Source organism: Cervus canadensis, chromosome 5 (assembly GCF_019320065.1).
Source record: "Cervus canadensis isolate Bull #8, Minnesota chromosome 5, ASM1932006v1, whole genome shotgun sequence".
Taxonomy (NCBI): Eukaryota; Metazoa; Chordata; class Mammalia; order Artiodactyla; family Cervidae; genus Cervus; species Cervus canadensis.
The window spans coordinates 10,688,645-10,703,211 of NC_057390.1; the positions used below are offsets into that span (position 1 = coordinate 10,688,645).

Genomic DNA, 14,567 nt, shown 5'->3' on the forward strand with positions numbered 1-14,567 from the left:
TATATAATTGTCCAATGAACACAACAAAAGATGCTCAATATCATTAGCCATTAGGGAAACATAAACCAAAACCACAGATACTACTTCACACCTACCAGGAGGGCTATAACAAAAAAGGCAGAAATGCAAGTGTCGCTGAGGATGTAAAGAAATCACAACTCTCATAATGCTGTTGGGAAGGTGATATGGTGCTCATTCTCTGCAAAACTGTTTAGCAGATATTCAGAATTTTAAACATGGTTACCATGAACCAGAAATTCCCACTCATAGATACACACCAAAGAGAAATAAAAATAAATACACAAAGCCCTGTATATGAATGTTCATATAGCATCAGCATTATTCTTAACGATCATAAAGTGGAAACAACCCAAATGTCCATCAACTGATGAACAGGCAAACAAAATGTGATATATCTACACTATGAACTATTATTTGGCAATAAAAATGGTTCTGATATATGCTATAACATAGATAAATCTTGAAAATGTACCCAGTAAAAAGAAGCCAGCCACAAAAGATCTCATATTGTATGATTTCACTTACATGAAAATGTCCAGGATAGTCATCAACCTCAGCTCTTGGAACTACCTGCCAATCCATTTTTTTAACCTTGGTCAGTTCCATCCCCTACTCACTTTAACATAAATTCTAAGCCTTCACCAAGCCATTCTCCTCAAATCCCCTCACCCACCTCCACAACTCTCTACCTCCCTCTTCAGACAATCTTGCTTTCTACCTCAAAATTAATTTCTCAGTCTCCTCTCTATAAACTTGTATCTGTTCCTGTGTTCATTTAATTCCCTTTTTCCTTCAAGTCACAAAAAGGAATATAGAAACAAACTGACTTTAATATCAGACTCCTCCATGTAATTCAGTTCTAAACACTGTCATGAAGAACTCAATGAAAAATTAAATGGTTCATCTAAAAAAAACCTGAGGATTTATAAATATACCTAATCCAAGTTAACATCATTGCAGTTCAAAAGTTAAAAATTAGGCATAGCAAGCTAGTTATAAAGACACAATATATTCTTCTCTACATACCTGTTAAAGGTTTGAGAGTCCTTGACACGGTGTCAGGAGATACCCTCAACATTCTGAGATTTGAAGAGTGATACTCCAAATCTCTAGTTGGCTCATGAGAAACAAACCGAGGCAACAGAGATGAAAAAGATTCATTAATGTCCGTATTAGAAGGACATACCTATGAAAAAACAGGAAGATTAATTTCAGACTTCATCTACTAAAAAATAAACCTCATTTTTATGAAAATGAATGCTAAACAGTTATACCAGTTCCTTAAGATCATACTCTTAATTCTCCTGAATTCATATATATTGTCATATCTTATTTGGTTAATTCCAAGAAGGCTCTACAAATTATTGAGGGTTTTCAAGTCAACCTGTACTGAATATTACAGATAAGAGACATAATAGTGTTCTATTACTCAGAAGTTTGATCCTAACAATAATTGTATGAACACTGCAGGATTTGAATATTATAATATTCTTGACAAGCTCAAGGATTTTTTTTCCCCTTAAGTAGGAAAGATATGCTAGGGTAAGGAAAGAAATGAGAACAGAAATATTTTCAAGAAATCCACAAATGTTTAGAAGAAAAATAAAAGCACCAAAGAACTGGATCTGTGATCAGTTACCAAAAAAGTCCTCAAATTTCTTGAAACAAACAAAGTAGGAAATATAAATTGATGAAATAAAAGTTAAATGCTGAAAAAGAAGTTCCTGAAGTTTCATGGCATTCCAGCAAGTCCTTGCTAAAAAAGAAATTAGAAACTATTATTAGTGATATTGGTACATAAATATATACTCCTCTTCACCAAATATACTGCCATATATTAATATATGAGTATATATATACTCTCATATAAAAACAACATATCACTTTTAGGTTTATTTTCCTAAAATATTATTTCAGTGCTGCCCTCCCAGGATGGAGTCTGAAATTTTTCTATCCTCTTTATGAATTTTTCTATCCTCTTTATGAAAGGTTTTTTCATTGTGTAATAACAAACATTCTTATGAAGCTTGCAGAATGTGAAAATAAATAATTCTACTTTTACTGCCTATATCGTTTCTCTAGACCCATGGTTCTCAACTGGGGAAGATTTTGTACTCCCTCACCTCCCCCACTAAGGAACATGTGGCAATGCCTGGAGACATTTTTCTCTGTCCTAACTTTAGTGGAGGTAATGCTACTGACATTCAGCAAGAGGCCAGGGATGTTACTAAACATCCTAAAATGCACAGAACAGCCCCACACAACAAAGAATTAGCCAACCCCAAACCAATAACGTGGAGAAACCCTGCTCTAAACATAACACAAAGTTCTTAGTTTACAACTCTCCTACTGCTGAAGGAGACACACAGCTCACTAATGTACAGTTGACCCTTGAACAGCACAGGTTTGAACTGCACTGATTCACTTATACATGGATTTTTTTTTTCAACAGTAAATACTACAGTACTACACATGATCCAAGATTGGATGAATCTGTGGATGTGGAAGAATCCTGGATTTGGTGGAATCGGGGATACAGGAGGCCAACTATGGATTTTCACTTCGCAAAGGGTCAGTGCCCCTAATTCCCACCTTATTCAAGGTCAACTGTATATATCACATATGTGATAGATGAATACAAGTGTGTGCACACTGTGTTTAATAGCAGTTTCCCCCTAAAGCTTCTAAACACAGGGAAAACGATTTCTATTCCAATTTTGACTTCAAATTTCAAAGCTTTAAAATATATGGATATTAGAGTAGGTAATAAAAAAATGTAGAATGAAAAAAATGGGACATATTTAAGAGATCAACAGATATTTACCACTAAAAATTAGGGGAGTTAGGAGGGGAAAAAAATAAGATTGGTTTATTTCCTAGTTTATAATCAACAATGAAGATAGAATCAATGACAATAAAGAAACCAAGAAATGTTAACACCTCTAGAAGAACAGAAAATCTGTAAGTCACTCTGACTTTAGAAAAAAGATAAGTTATTCTGATTTGGGCAAGGTAAATTTGAGATGATGGGAATATTCACAACAAAATGTCATACAAGATAGTATATGGGTCTACGTAGGAGAAATATTAGGGTCTAAAAATGGATGTGATAACCATTCACACAGAGAAAAGCATTTAAATCTTGAGTGGAAACAAATTCTTTGAAATGGGTAAATGTTAGTCATTCAGTTGTATCAGACTCTTTGCGACCCCATGAACTGGGGCACACTAGGCTCCTCGGTCCATGGGATTCTCCAGGTAAGAATAATGGAGTGGGTTGCCATTTCCTTCTCCAGGGGATTTTCCCCACCCAGCAATCGAACCCAGTTTCCTGCACTGTAGGCAGATTCTTTACCTTCTGAGCTACCAGGGAAGTCCATGGGATGGATAGGGAACCAACAAGACAAAAAGGAAAGAGATCTAAGGAGTCAACCTCAAGTAATAGTTAAGAGTTATATGGCTGAAATAAGGGATACTAAAACAGTATTTTATTATAGAGGCGAAAGAATGCAATATGCTTCCAGGAACAAGGCAAGAGAAAGAACAAAACAACAAATTAGAGCAGGAAACTCCTGGTAATAGCCTGATCTAATTTCACTAAAATAAAGGGAACTACCAGCCAGCCACTATATACATAACACATACCTTGCCCCATTCAATATAACAGTGTTTGAGGTTGATTATTACTGCTTATTTCTTTATGTAGACAAGGAAGGAGAATGATCCTCCAAAATCACTTGACCAAGGTACAAGGCTAACAAAGTAACTGAACATGGATGTAGTGAACAAGTCACTACAATCTCACTACAATTCTCCACACTCTCTTCATAGCCCCAACCTACATCATATGTAAGTGGATACCCAAATAGTCATTCAGAGAATGATGGATAGGTATCAAAGTGAGATAAACAAGTATAAACGACTCTTCTGAGACACAGATGAGAATAAGGAAGAAACTAAAAAGTAGGCAAACCTCCTGAAAGCAAGTTGAGCCATGTAGAAAGATGATTACCATGTTTGGCTCATTGCTTCTCTAATATTTAGCATTATATAAGTCCCAGACCATAGTAGAGACCTAAGAATGAAAGTCAACATAGAAAAGAGCATCCTCCCTGGACTAAAAAATATATACTTCAAGTTACAGTTAAGGGCAAATAAAATTTGGTATTGTGTCAGAGTTAATCTCAGCACATCACTATTAACTAAATAAATACATATCTTACGTCTTCAAATAGACTTTATCTATATGAAAAGTTGACATAAATTACAAAAGTAGTTCTAACAAAAAAAATTAGAAACTCAAGTTTAAATATAATTAACAGTGCTGTTTTAAAAGAGTAAATCCTAAGATTTCTAATAATAGGAAGAAAACTTTTTCTATTTCTTTAATTTTATATCTTTATGAAATGATGGGTGTTCACTAAAACTACTGTGGTAATCATTTCATGACGTATGTAAGTCAAGTCATTACACTGTACCCCTTAAACTTATTATATCTCAATAAAACTGAAAGAAAAAGAACAAAAAGAAACTCTAAGTTTAAAATTGATATTTTGCTTCTCATTCTTATTAAAACTAACTTTGACCTTCATTCTTGCCAAAATAATGCAAAATCTTGGCTTTGGTGTCACTGAAGAACAGTTAAACAGGGAGGCAGTTTATGGTATATTCATTTAGTATACATACAAGGTTAGTTTCAAATACTAGTTCCCCTACTTGCTAAATGATTATCAGCAAGTTCCTTAACCCTCTAAATATCAATTGTAAAATGGGGATGATAATCAGTTCAGTTCAGTCGCTCAGTCATGTCAGGCTCTTTGCGACCCCATGAACCGCCAGGCCGCCCTGTCCATCACCAACTCCTGGAGTCCACCCAAACCCACGTCCATTGAGTCGGTGATGCCATCCAACCACCTCATCCTCTGTTATCCTCTTTTCCTCCTGCCCTCAATCTTTCCCAGCATCAGGGTCTTTTCAAATGAGTCAGCTCTGTCGCATCAGGTGGCCAAAGTACTGGAGTTTCAGCTTCAACATCAGTCCTTCTAATGAACACCCAGGACTGATCTCCTTTAGGATGGACTGGTTGGATCTCCTTGCAGTCCAAGGGACTCTCAAGAGTCTTCTCCAACACCACAGTTCAAAAGCATCAATTCCTCGGCGCTCAGCTTTCTTTATAGTCCAACTCTCACATCCATACATGACCACTGGAAAAACCATAGCCTTGACTAGATGGACCTTTGTTGGCAAAGTAATGTCTCTGCTTTTTGACATGCTGTCTAGGTTAGTCATAACTTTCCTTCCAAGGAGTAAGCATCTTTTAATTTCATGGCTGCAGTCAACATCTGCAGTGATTTTGGAGCCCAGAAAAATAAAGTCAGCTACTGTTTCCCCATCTACTTGCCATGAAGTGATGGGACCAGATGCCATGATCTTAGTTTTCCGAATGTTGAGTTTTAAGCCAACTTTTCCCTCTCCTCTTTCACTTTCATCAAGAGGCTCTTTAGTTCTTCTTTGCTTTCTGTCATAAGGGTGGTGTCATCTGCATATCTGAGGTTACTGTTATTTCTCCTGGCAATCTTAATTCCAGCTTGTGCTTCATCCAGCCCAGCGTTTCTCATGATGTACTCTGCATATAAGTTAAATAAGCATGGTGACAATATACAGCCTTGACGTACTCCTTTTCCTATTTGGAACCAGTCTGTTGTTCCATGTCCAGTTCTAACTGTTGCTTCTTGACCTGCATACAGATTTCTCAGGAGGCAGGTCAGGTGGTCTGGTATTTCCATCTCTTGAAGAATTTTCTACAGTTTGGTGTGATCCACACAGTCAAAGGCTTTGGCATAGTCAATAAAGCAGAAATAGATGTTTTTCTGGAACTCTCTTGCTTTTTCGATGATCCAGCGGATGTTAGCAATTTGATCTCTGGTTCCTCTGCCTTTTCTAAAACCAGCTTGAACATCTGGAAGTTCACAGTTCACGTATTGTTGCAGCCTGGCTTGGAGAATTTTGAGCATTACTTTACTAGCGTGTGAGGTAAGTGTAACTGTGCGGTAGTTTGAGCATTCTTTGGCATTGCCTTTCTTTGGGATTGGAATGAAAACTGACCTTTTCCAGTCCTGTGGCTTCTGCTGAGTTTTCCAAATTTGCTGACATATTGAGTGCAGCACTTTCACAGCATCATCTTTAAGATCTGAAATAGCTCACCTGGAATTCCATCACCTCCATTTTGTTCATACTGATGCTTCCTATGGCCCACCTGACTTCACATTCCAGGATGTCTGGCTCTAGGTGAGTGTGAGTGATCACACCATCGTGATTATCTGAGTCATAAAGATCTTTTTGTACAGTTCTTCTGTGTATTCTTGCCACCTCTTCTTAATATCTTCTGCTTCTGTTAGGTCCATACCATTTCTGTCCTTTATTGAGCCCATCTTTGATATTGGCCCATCTTTGGTATCAAGGGAAATGTTCCCTTGGTATCTCTATAATCCTACCTGATAGGACTGACCAAAGGACTAAATGAACTGAGGTATCATATATAAAGTAAACCTCTTAGCACAGTTATTTGAGCACAAAATGTTAGCTATCATTTTCATCCCCATTGTTATTAAATTGAAAATTAGAAGTAAGCAATGTCTAGAATGTTGAAGAAAATAAAACTACCTATAAATAAATTCTACTATCTGTAAATAAATTCAATAAACTGAAATAAAAGGAAAAGCTCATCATCAAAATATTTTTGTTCATTTTTTCTTTTTAACTACCCGAACCTACAGGTCAAAATATAATTGCAACTCTAACTAGCAGCTTTCCAATGACATATTTATCTTATACATGGGAAAATAGGAAAACAAAAGTAACATTAAGTGCACCATATGTATGACCTAACTATATTTAATGACCAATAGAATGTAAGGATACATTATCAGGAAACAGGACTCAGAGTGGGGCTGACAGTATCAGACAAAACCAGACGGGCAATGGGACCAGAGAACCATTAAAGCCAAAAGATCCAAGGATCCAAGCAAATCAAGCCTTGTATAAAACAAAATTTTGACTTTAAGATATCTCTGAAATTAAAATCTTTCAGGGGCTTCTAAACAGAAATACCCGAATATTTCAGGGCCCATTCCAAGGGCGGTTACACTGAAGGCCAGTGGGTGGAAAAAGCACAGTTGAGTACCTCCATGAATGTGTTTACTCTTAACACCACCCCAGAGGTTCTTGCTGGCACAATTTGAAAGATTAAGACATTTCAAGATGAAAGGCCTGGATGCTCCAAAGACTGGCCTATTTTCCCAAAACACCATAGAACTTACTGAATCTCATGGTCTACAAAACACAAACATTTCTTTTATGCCAACCTCTAATAAATTAATGCAGTATACTCCTGGATATCAGATGAAAACCAGATTACACATCGCAATTTGGTATTGGAGGATATAAGTAGCCCTTTATTCTCATCCCCGTTTTTCAACTAAAATTTCTTTCCCCACCATATAAGAAATGTCAAACAGAAAGACTTACAGAATCTCCAAAACTGCTGTCTTCCTTAGATGGTAGCTGTACAGTAGATTGCCAGTGCAGGGAGCTGTCACAAATCTCTAGATCATCAAGCAAATTTTCTAAACCTGCTACCTCAACGCACTCACCAGTCAAGTCATCTTGGTCACATATCTGGGAAACAGTAAAAAGTAAAAATAAAAACAAACAATACCATTTTCTAAAACAATAATGAAAAAGACCATGTCTCTCCCCAATACTCATTTTATTGTCTCACCTCTTGTCTTTTACTGCATACAACAGCATTTTCATCTACGCTACAGCATTCAGTATCATCATCCAGAGTACAGATGTCAGATTCAGCCTTCCCCTGCAGGCCCTCTACAAAATAGGAGTCATTTTGCATAATTGTATGTATAGTAAACCCGGACTTGGCTCCCAAAGGCCGAGGAATTTCACCTTGGCCTGTATCAGCTTTCAGCAATGTCTTTTGGCCAACTGCAATTAATGGTGCGTTACTGATCACTGGTAAAGCACCCTGTGACTTTGCATCACATGCCACCAAGTTTGCTGAAAAGCTGCTTCCTACAGCTGCAGATGGACCTTCAGTGATGTAACTAGAGTTTACATTCTTACCCAAAATACAGTTTGAGGAATCTGCAGCTTCTTCAAAGGTGTGCTGCTTTAAATCTTGTGAAACCAAAGAATCTGAAGTCCATACTTTCATTGGGTAAATAATGTTTGAAGATCCTAACTTCTCTGCAAGGTCAAGAGCAGAAACAGACTTTATCTTCCCAATGGGAAGAAACTGTTCATTGTCTATACCATACTGAAATAAAGTTGACCGTGTTTTGCTAAGACCAACAGCCTGTCTGAGAGATTTTTCACTTAAAGATGATGACGACTTAAGCTCTGGACTAAGAGAAAGTGGCTTAATGACTATTTCCTGAGGAGCACTGGGGATTGATTTTAAATTGTGACGCCAGTACAGGGAGCTATCACCATCATCCTTTTTATACAATGGTTTTGAAGCTCCTGATTCAAACACCCCAGGAGTAGACTGATAGCGTGGATGACTAAGTTTATCAAAGAAAAGGTTTTCATCATAATTTAACAGGGAAGGATCTGGACTTTTTGGTTCACTTTCTTGGCTGTCATTTGTTAAAGATTTGTTGATGTCAGTTTGGATTTCATTTACTGTACTCTCTTTCTTGGAAGGTTCAATAGAGGCAATAACTGCCTGAAAAGCTACATTTTCCGTAGCATCAACATTTTTCCCATCAAAAACAGAAGTTGCCTCTTGGTTTCTTTCTTCTTGAAAATACAGCTGTTCTGATGTCTCATTCGAGTTGGATTTAATAGTCTGAAGAGGACCACCAGAAATCTCCATCGTAGAGGTATCAAGCCCCCGGGAGAGTATATGTGCTTCTGAAACTTCTACAGAATTATCAGGAACTACAACATTCTCAATATATTGTATTTCTGAAGATCTGGGATGCACCCCTGAAAACACTAAAGTATTTCTATTCTCCTTTAATTCAAAACATTGAGATAATCCTTTCCCCAGATCTTCTTCATTTCTTTTATAACTCTCCAAAGAATCCACCTTTTGTTTCACCTCATTCTCAACAGGAGCCCTTAAACACACACACTCAAAATAATGACTATCAGACATCGAGGGAACCTCGCTTCCTCCTGATCCCAACAAACAATGCCAGAAAGAATGTGGCGTTTTATTATTAAAATGAGGAGCAACTTCATGTGGAAAAGAAACATGATCCTTACTGATTAGACATATTTCTGGATGGTGTGAAGCTCCCTGCTTGCTCAGCGGCATATTTGAAAAAGAGAAATTGTCACTTCCCTTAGGAATTTTATTTCTATCAATTGTGTCAGATGAATCTGAATAAGAATCATGGTCCTTACTGGCTAAATATTTTTCTGATTGTTGTAAAGTTCCTTGGTTCCCATACTGTGCATATAAATAAGAAGCATCAAAACTGTCACTTCCTTTAGGATTTATGTATTCATCACTTATATCAGATGCAGTTGAAAAAGAAACTTGATCTTTATCAGCTAAATTGGTTTCTGGCTCCTGCATAACTTCTTGTGTCTCCCATGACATATATGAATAAACAGCATCATAATTACCAGAGTCTTTGCAGGTTTTCAGATCATCAAGTGTATTAGATGAAACAGTCTCTTCTTTAGTCCCTTGTTCAGGAGTTAATAAAGAGTGCTGAGACTTAACAGTTGTGCTACCTGTAAGTGGGTGCTGAGATACACTAAAGCAACTGTTAACTAAGTCTGAAGCTACTCCTGATGCTGCCTGGAATAAAGCTTCACTAACTTCCGACGGTCGAGAAAACCATTCAGTGTCTTCAGACTTACCAGGAATTCCCCTGAAAATATACAGTTAAAAGTAAATAAATAACACATTAAAAACATTTATCTTTTTTAAATACTAAAATGAAAAAAATGCAAAACTGATGTTACTAAAATTGAGGTTATTTGAAAGGTACGTTGAAAAAAGTTCTAATTTCAAATTCCTTTAGAGTGGCTGATGATTGAATACAGCAAATTTTTTGTAGACAGGTGAACTACCATCCTATGACCTGATATTTTCTCAGGCTTCTCTCAAAACAATACTATGCCCCAAAGATGATTCTTTAAATGAAAATTTCAAACTTTACCATTTAAAAATATGCAGTTTATTACCTATCATAATTTAATACTCATTTAACATGCATTAATTCTTTTACTAGTTATTATGTTCTTAAAAACCACTTAAGTGATCTACTCTTCAAACAAAACATAACCTCATCATTGGCTGACTACTGTGTACAGAATACTTTTCATAAAAGTAATTTTAAAGTAAAACACAGCATAAGGGCAGAGGTTTTTAACTCTGTAAACATTTATAGTTTTTCATTTATGTTGTCTTTTATTCTTGGATAATTCCAAATACCATTTGAAGAATTCGAGACTTGTCTCTCATGATGACTAAAAGATTCATTTGGAATAACTTTAGATACATCTATTAGAAAAATCATGCTACTTTATTACTTCCTATTTGCACCTTCTACACAAGAAAGAGAGATAACCAGGTTCACTCAATACTGGCTGACAAAAATGAAAATGCCAAACAAGCTAGTGACCATGAAATGAATACTTTTTACAGAATGGGAGTGGACTGATGGACAGCAAATCTGCAGATATGTAAAGAAGAAAATCGAGGGTGCTTTCTAAACTAAAATATGCCTAATGTGCTAGAATACATTAGAAATTATTTTTAAATAAACTACACTCCCCTGCCTCATCTTTACACATGGTATCCTGCCAAATTAACATGTACATTGTCTTAAGGCCTTGTTACCTTCAGAGTGTGTACTGAGAACATCACCCCCAAAGTCTCACTAGAAGTCATTAATTTAGTAACAACTTAGAACAAGAAAAGAAAGAGTAAAAAGGTTATATGCAACTACAAAAAAAAAAATCATCCTACCTCAGAGGTGCAAAATCTAGTTCACTTTGATGAAATAAGGAATCAGGCCCAAACTCTTGACGTTCTGTCAAACATGTCAGCAAAGGCAAATCAGGAGAAGCAAAATTGTCCTGTAGGACTGCAAAGTTTCAAATATAAAAATGTTGGGAATGCTGATAATTAACTGCTTAGCTTATACAATATTTTAAAGAACCTAAATGTTGCCATCTAGAAGTTTCTACAAGCATTAGTATGATAATGTAACAACAGCAGCAAATACCATTTATTAAGATCCAAGCTTGGAGAAGAAAATGGCTACCCACTCCAGCAATCTTACCGGGAAAATACCATGGACAGACGAACCTGGTGGGCTACAGTCCATGGGGTCGCAAAGAATCAGACACAACTGAGCGACTAAACAACAAGAAGATGCAGGCACTTAACATACAATATTTTATTTAATCCTCATCACAACCTTGAAGTATAGATATTATTATAGTCATCTTATAGATGAGGAAACATGATCATAAAACTTAAAAAATATTAAGTAATCTGTTCACATTCAAATAGCTTAAATGCCACAGTACACTCTAGACCTAAACACTAGATTTTTTAGCAAATGCTCCTAACAATTACGATTGTTTCTTTCCATCTTACATCAAAGTGTGGTTCACAGGCTCCCAGACATCCTTAAGATACTCCCAGAAGATGCCTGGGTCAAAGTGATATTCAAAATAATATTAACATACCATTTGCTTTATTCACTCTCATTATCTCGTAAGGATACCATGGAATTTCCCAAAAGCTACATCACATATGATAGAGCAACATACTGAAGGCAGAAGCAGATATCAGAACCTGTTTGTCTTCTAATAATTACATATTTTTAAGTAAAATAACATTAATCTTCTAAATATTTTTGATTTGGAAACAGTTATTTTTCTAATAAACCAGGTTAATTAATAACATCAATGGAGTTGCTACTTTTGAATGAATTGATAAACTCATTTTTAAAGTTTTTCAGTTTTAATAATTTCAAATATTGGAAAACATCAATAAGCCACATCAGCAAAAGCTCTCAGTAATTTTAAAGTGTGTCAAGGAAATCCTATGGCCAAAAAGTTTGAGAACTGCTAATTTAAAGGGGAAGAAAACGCTTGTGAATACCTGAATGTCACCTTAAATAAGTTCTAACATCCCTAAATATGTACAACTAGGTATAAACTCCTTATTCGTTATAGTATTTATACAATTACAAAAACAAAAAATTAAACACTAGCAGAAACAAATCTATAAAACCAATAGTTTTCTATTTCATATTAATTTAACTAGACAAGTGATGGTTTGCTAAAACTGAAATGTTCTTTAAATATGAATGTAATACTGTGACTGCAGTATACCTTCTTGATTTCACAATACCTATAATACTGCATTCCTTCCCTATCATAACTGTCTCACTCTTGTTTTAATCTTCAGTCTGTCTGCTTCCCACTTAGATAACCAATTCCATGTCTGCTTTATTCAGAGCTACATGCTCAGTGCTTAGCAAAATACCTGCTACAAAGTACCTCCTACACTTAGTAGGCACTCAGAATACAATTATTTATTTATTAAATGGATTACTCAAAAACGAGAAACTGAACGATAACAGTAACATTTGCCACCAAGGACTAATGGGTACAATTCTTCCTTGGCTCTGGCTCAGTGTGAAACCTTCATAACAGAAATCTTTCATTCCTCTAAGAATTGTGAAGATTTTTAAACAAAGACCCCACATTTCCTCACACTTGGACAACTGTTGATGGCCTGGATACTCTTTTTTGAAATATCTAACCGTTCTGGCCCCAGTCATCATCATGCCATTTGCCACTGGTGAGATTCACTCTACAATGACTGGATTCAAGCCTAACAAAGTCACGATGATGAAATTTCCTCTGGTCATCAGATCCCAGGATCTGATCTAATTATTAAAATGTTCTATTTTACCTATGGTAACTGAGAAACTGGAGCTATAAAACTCAAACCATGTAGCAGAATCTCCAACCTAATGCTGAAACTATTCTATTAGAGAACTTCACTTATTTGCTGTGACATAATGCTCAGTTTTTTTTGTTATATAGCTATATAACATTATTAGCTATTATTAGATATATTCCATTATTAAATGGCTCTACTAGTTGAAAACAGCCTCCCTATAAGTTTTGTAGTCTCATTTTCAACTCTAGACTAGGAATTGGCAAACATTTCCTATAAAAGGTCAGCGAGTAAATATTTCAGGCTTTGTTGATCACACATGGTGTCTCTGTCCCATGTAATTCTTTTGTTCATTTGTTTTTTACAATCCTATAAAGATGCTAAAACCTTTTTTAGCCCACAGACAGTACAAAATCAGGCTTCGGCCTGTGACTAGTAGCTTGCAGACCCCTGCTCTAGACCATTATCCAACTCATCTATGGTACTATTATTTTCCTTTTATTGTACTGTCTTTCCAAAAGACAACATAGCTTTCCTCTGTATATTCCTAGCGTATAACACACAATAGGCACTTAGATATTTGCTAAATAAATGAATAAATGAAAAATAAGTTGCTTCATCTTTAGCATGACAGTCCTTCAAATATCTGATCATAGCAAAGTCTTTTCTTTCATATGCTATCAATGTTACCTCCTCTTACAAGGGAACTCTAACTCTAGTCAACATCTTTCTTTAAATAAAAAACTAAAATTGACTTTGATGATCTACATCATTGAATATATTGGCACTGATACTTTTTACTTGGATAGCATTTGCTTATATGTGAAAAGAAGCTGCTAATTCATGCTCCTCTACAAAATTCTGTTAAGACACCTCCATGGTTGAATCCCACACCCTTGACAAAGGTTAACTGTAAAATCTGTGGTGGTTGCATTTTCTTCAATTTTTGAAAATAAAAATCTGAAGAAAACAGAAGGAAAAACAAAATATTTGAATTATGATTTAGGCATAAAAAAACTGAAATTACCATATTGCCTAAGCTTTCCCATATATGTGTAACAATCTAAAGTAATGATAGAATAATTCTACCTCCTACCTTGATGATTTGAAAAGGACTTAAAGTTTATCTTTTGTAAAGAGCTAATAAATTAGTTCCATATTAAACAGAGGAAAGCAGGAAGATCTGCCTCAGACAAGTCATTTAACCTCTTTATCTCAATGTTTGGATCTAAAAACTTAGGATAATAATATATGCCTTAACTAGTTTTAATAATCTAATTAGGTAAGCATGAATATTTGTTTTTTGTTTGGTTTTTATACATCATGGAGCCTCCATTGCTGAGAAAAGTAGTCAAAAGATAACATATGGCTACCCCCAAGAAAAACTCCACAAAGTCAGGACTGAGGAGGCATATCCATTACAGAAAGTTTTTTATGCCTTCTGAGAGCAATAGGGAATGATAAAATGAGGAGCAATTGCATGTTTAACACAACTAGACCAGCTGGCCAGTGTGAAAAACCAGAAATAAGCTAATACGTATGAGTACAGTTCTATAGAGCTCAACTCAAGGATTTAGATGCCAGA

General features: G+C 35.8%; 1 protein-coding gene across 10 annotated transcripts in view; it reads right to left on the reverse strand.

The window, feature by feature from the left end:
* The window catches only part of ALMS1 (ALMS1 centrosome and basal body associated protein), a 202,481-nt gene that overhangs the window by 139,680 nt on the left and 48,234 nt on the right, over positions 1-14,567 (reverse strand). For 4 of the 10 annotated variants that reach the window (XM_043468169.1, XM_043468167.1, XM_043468168.1 and 1 more), the window contains exons 1-4: positions 8,161-9,666; positions 7,802-7,905; positions 7,549-7,698; positions 1,048-1,207 (exon numbers count right to left, since the gene is read on the reverse strand). In XM_043468169.1, coding sequence (XP_043324104.1) covers positions 1,048-1,207; positions 7,549-7,698; positions 7,802-7,905; positions 8,161-9,649 — 1,903 coding nt within the window. In that variant the 5' untranslated portion in view covers positions 9,650-9,666. The other 6 variants (XM_043468172.1, XM_043468170.1, XR_006269379.1 and 3 more) reach the window with 4 other exon arrangements.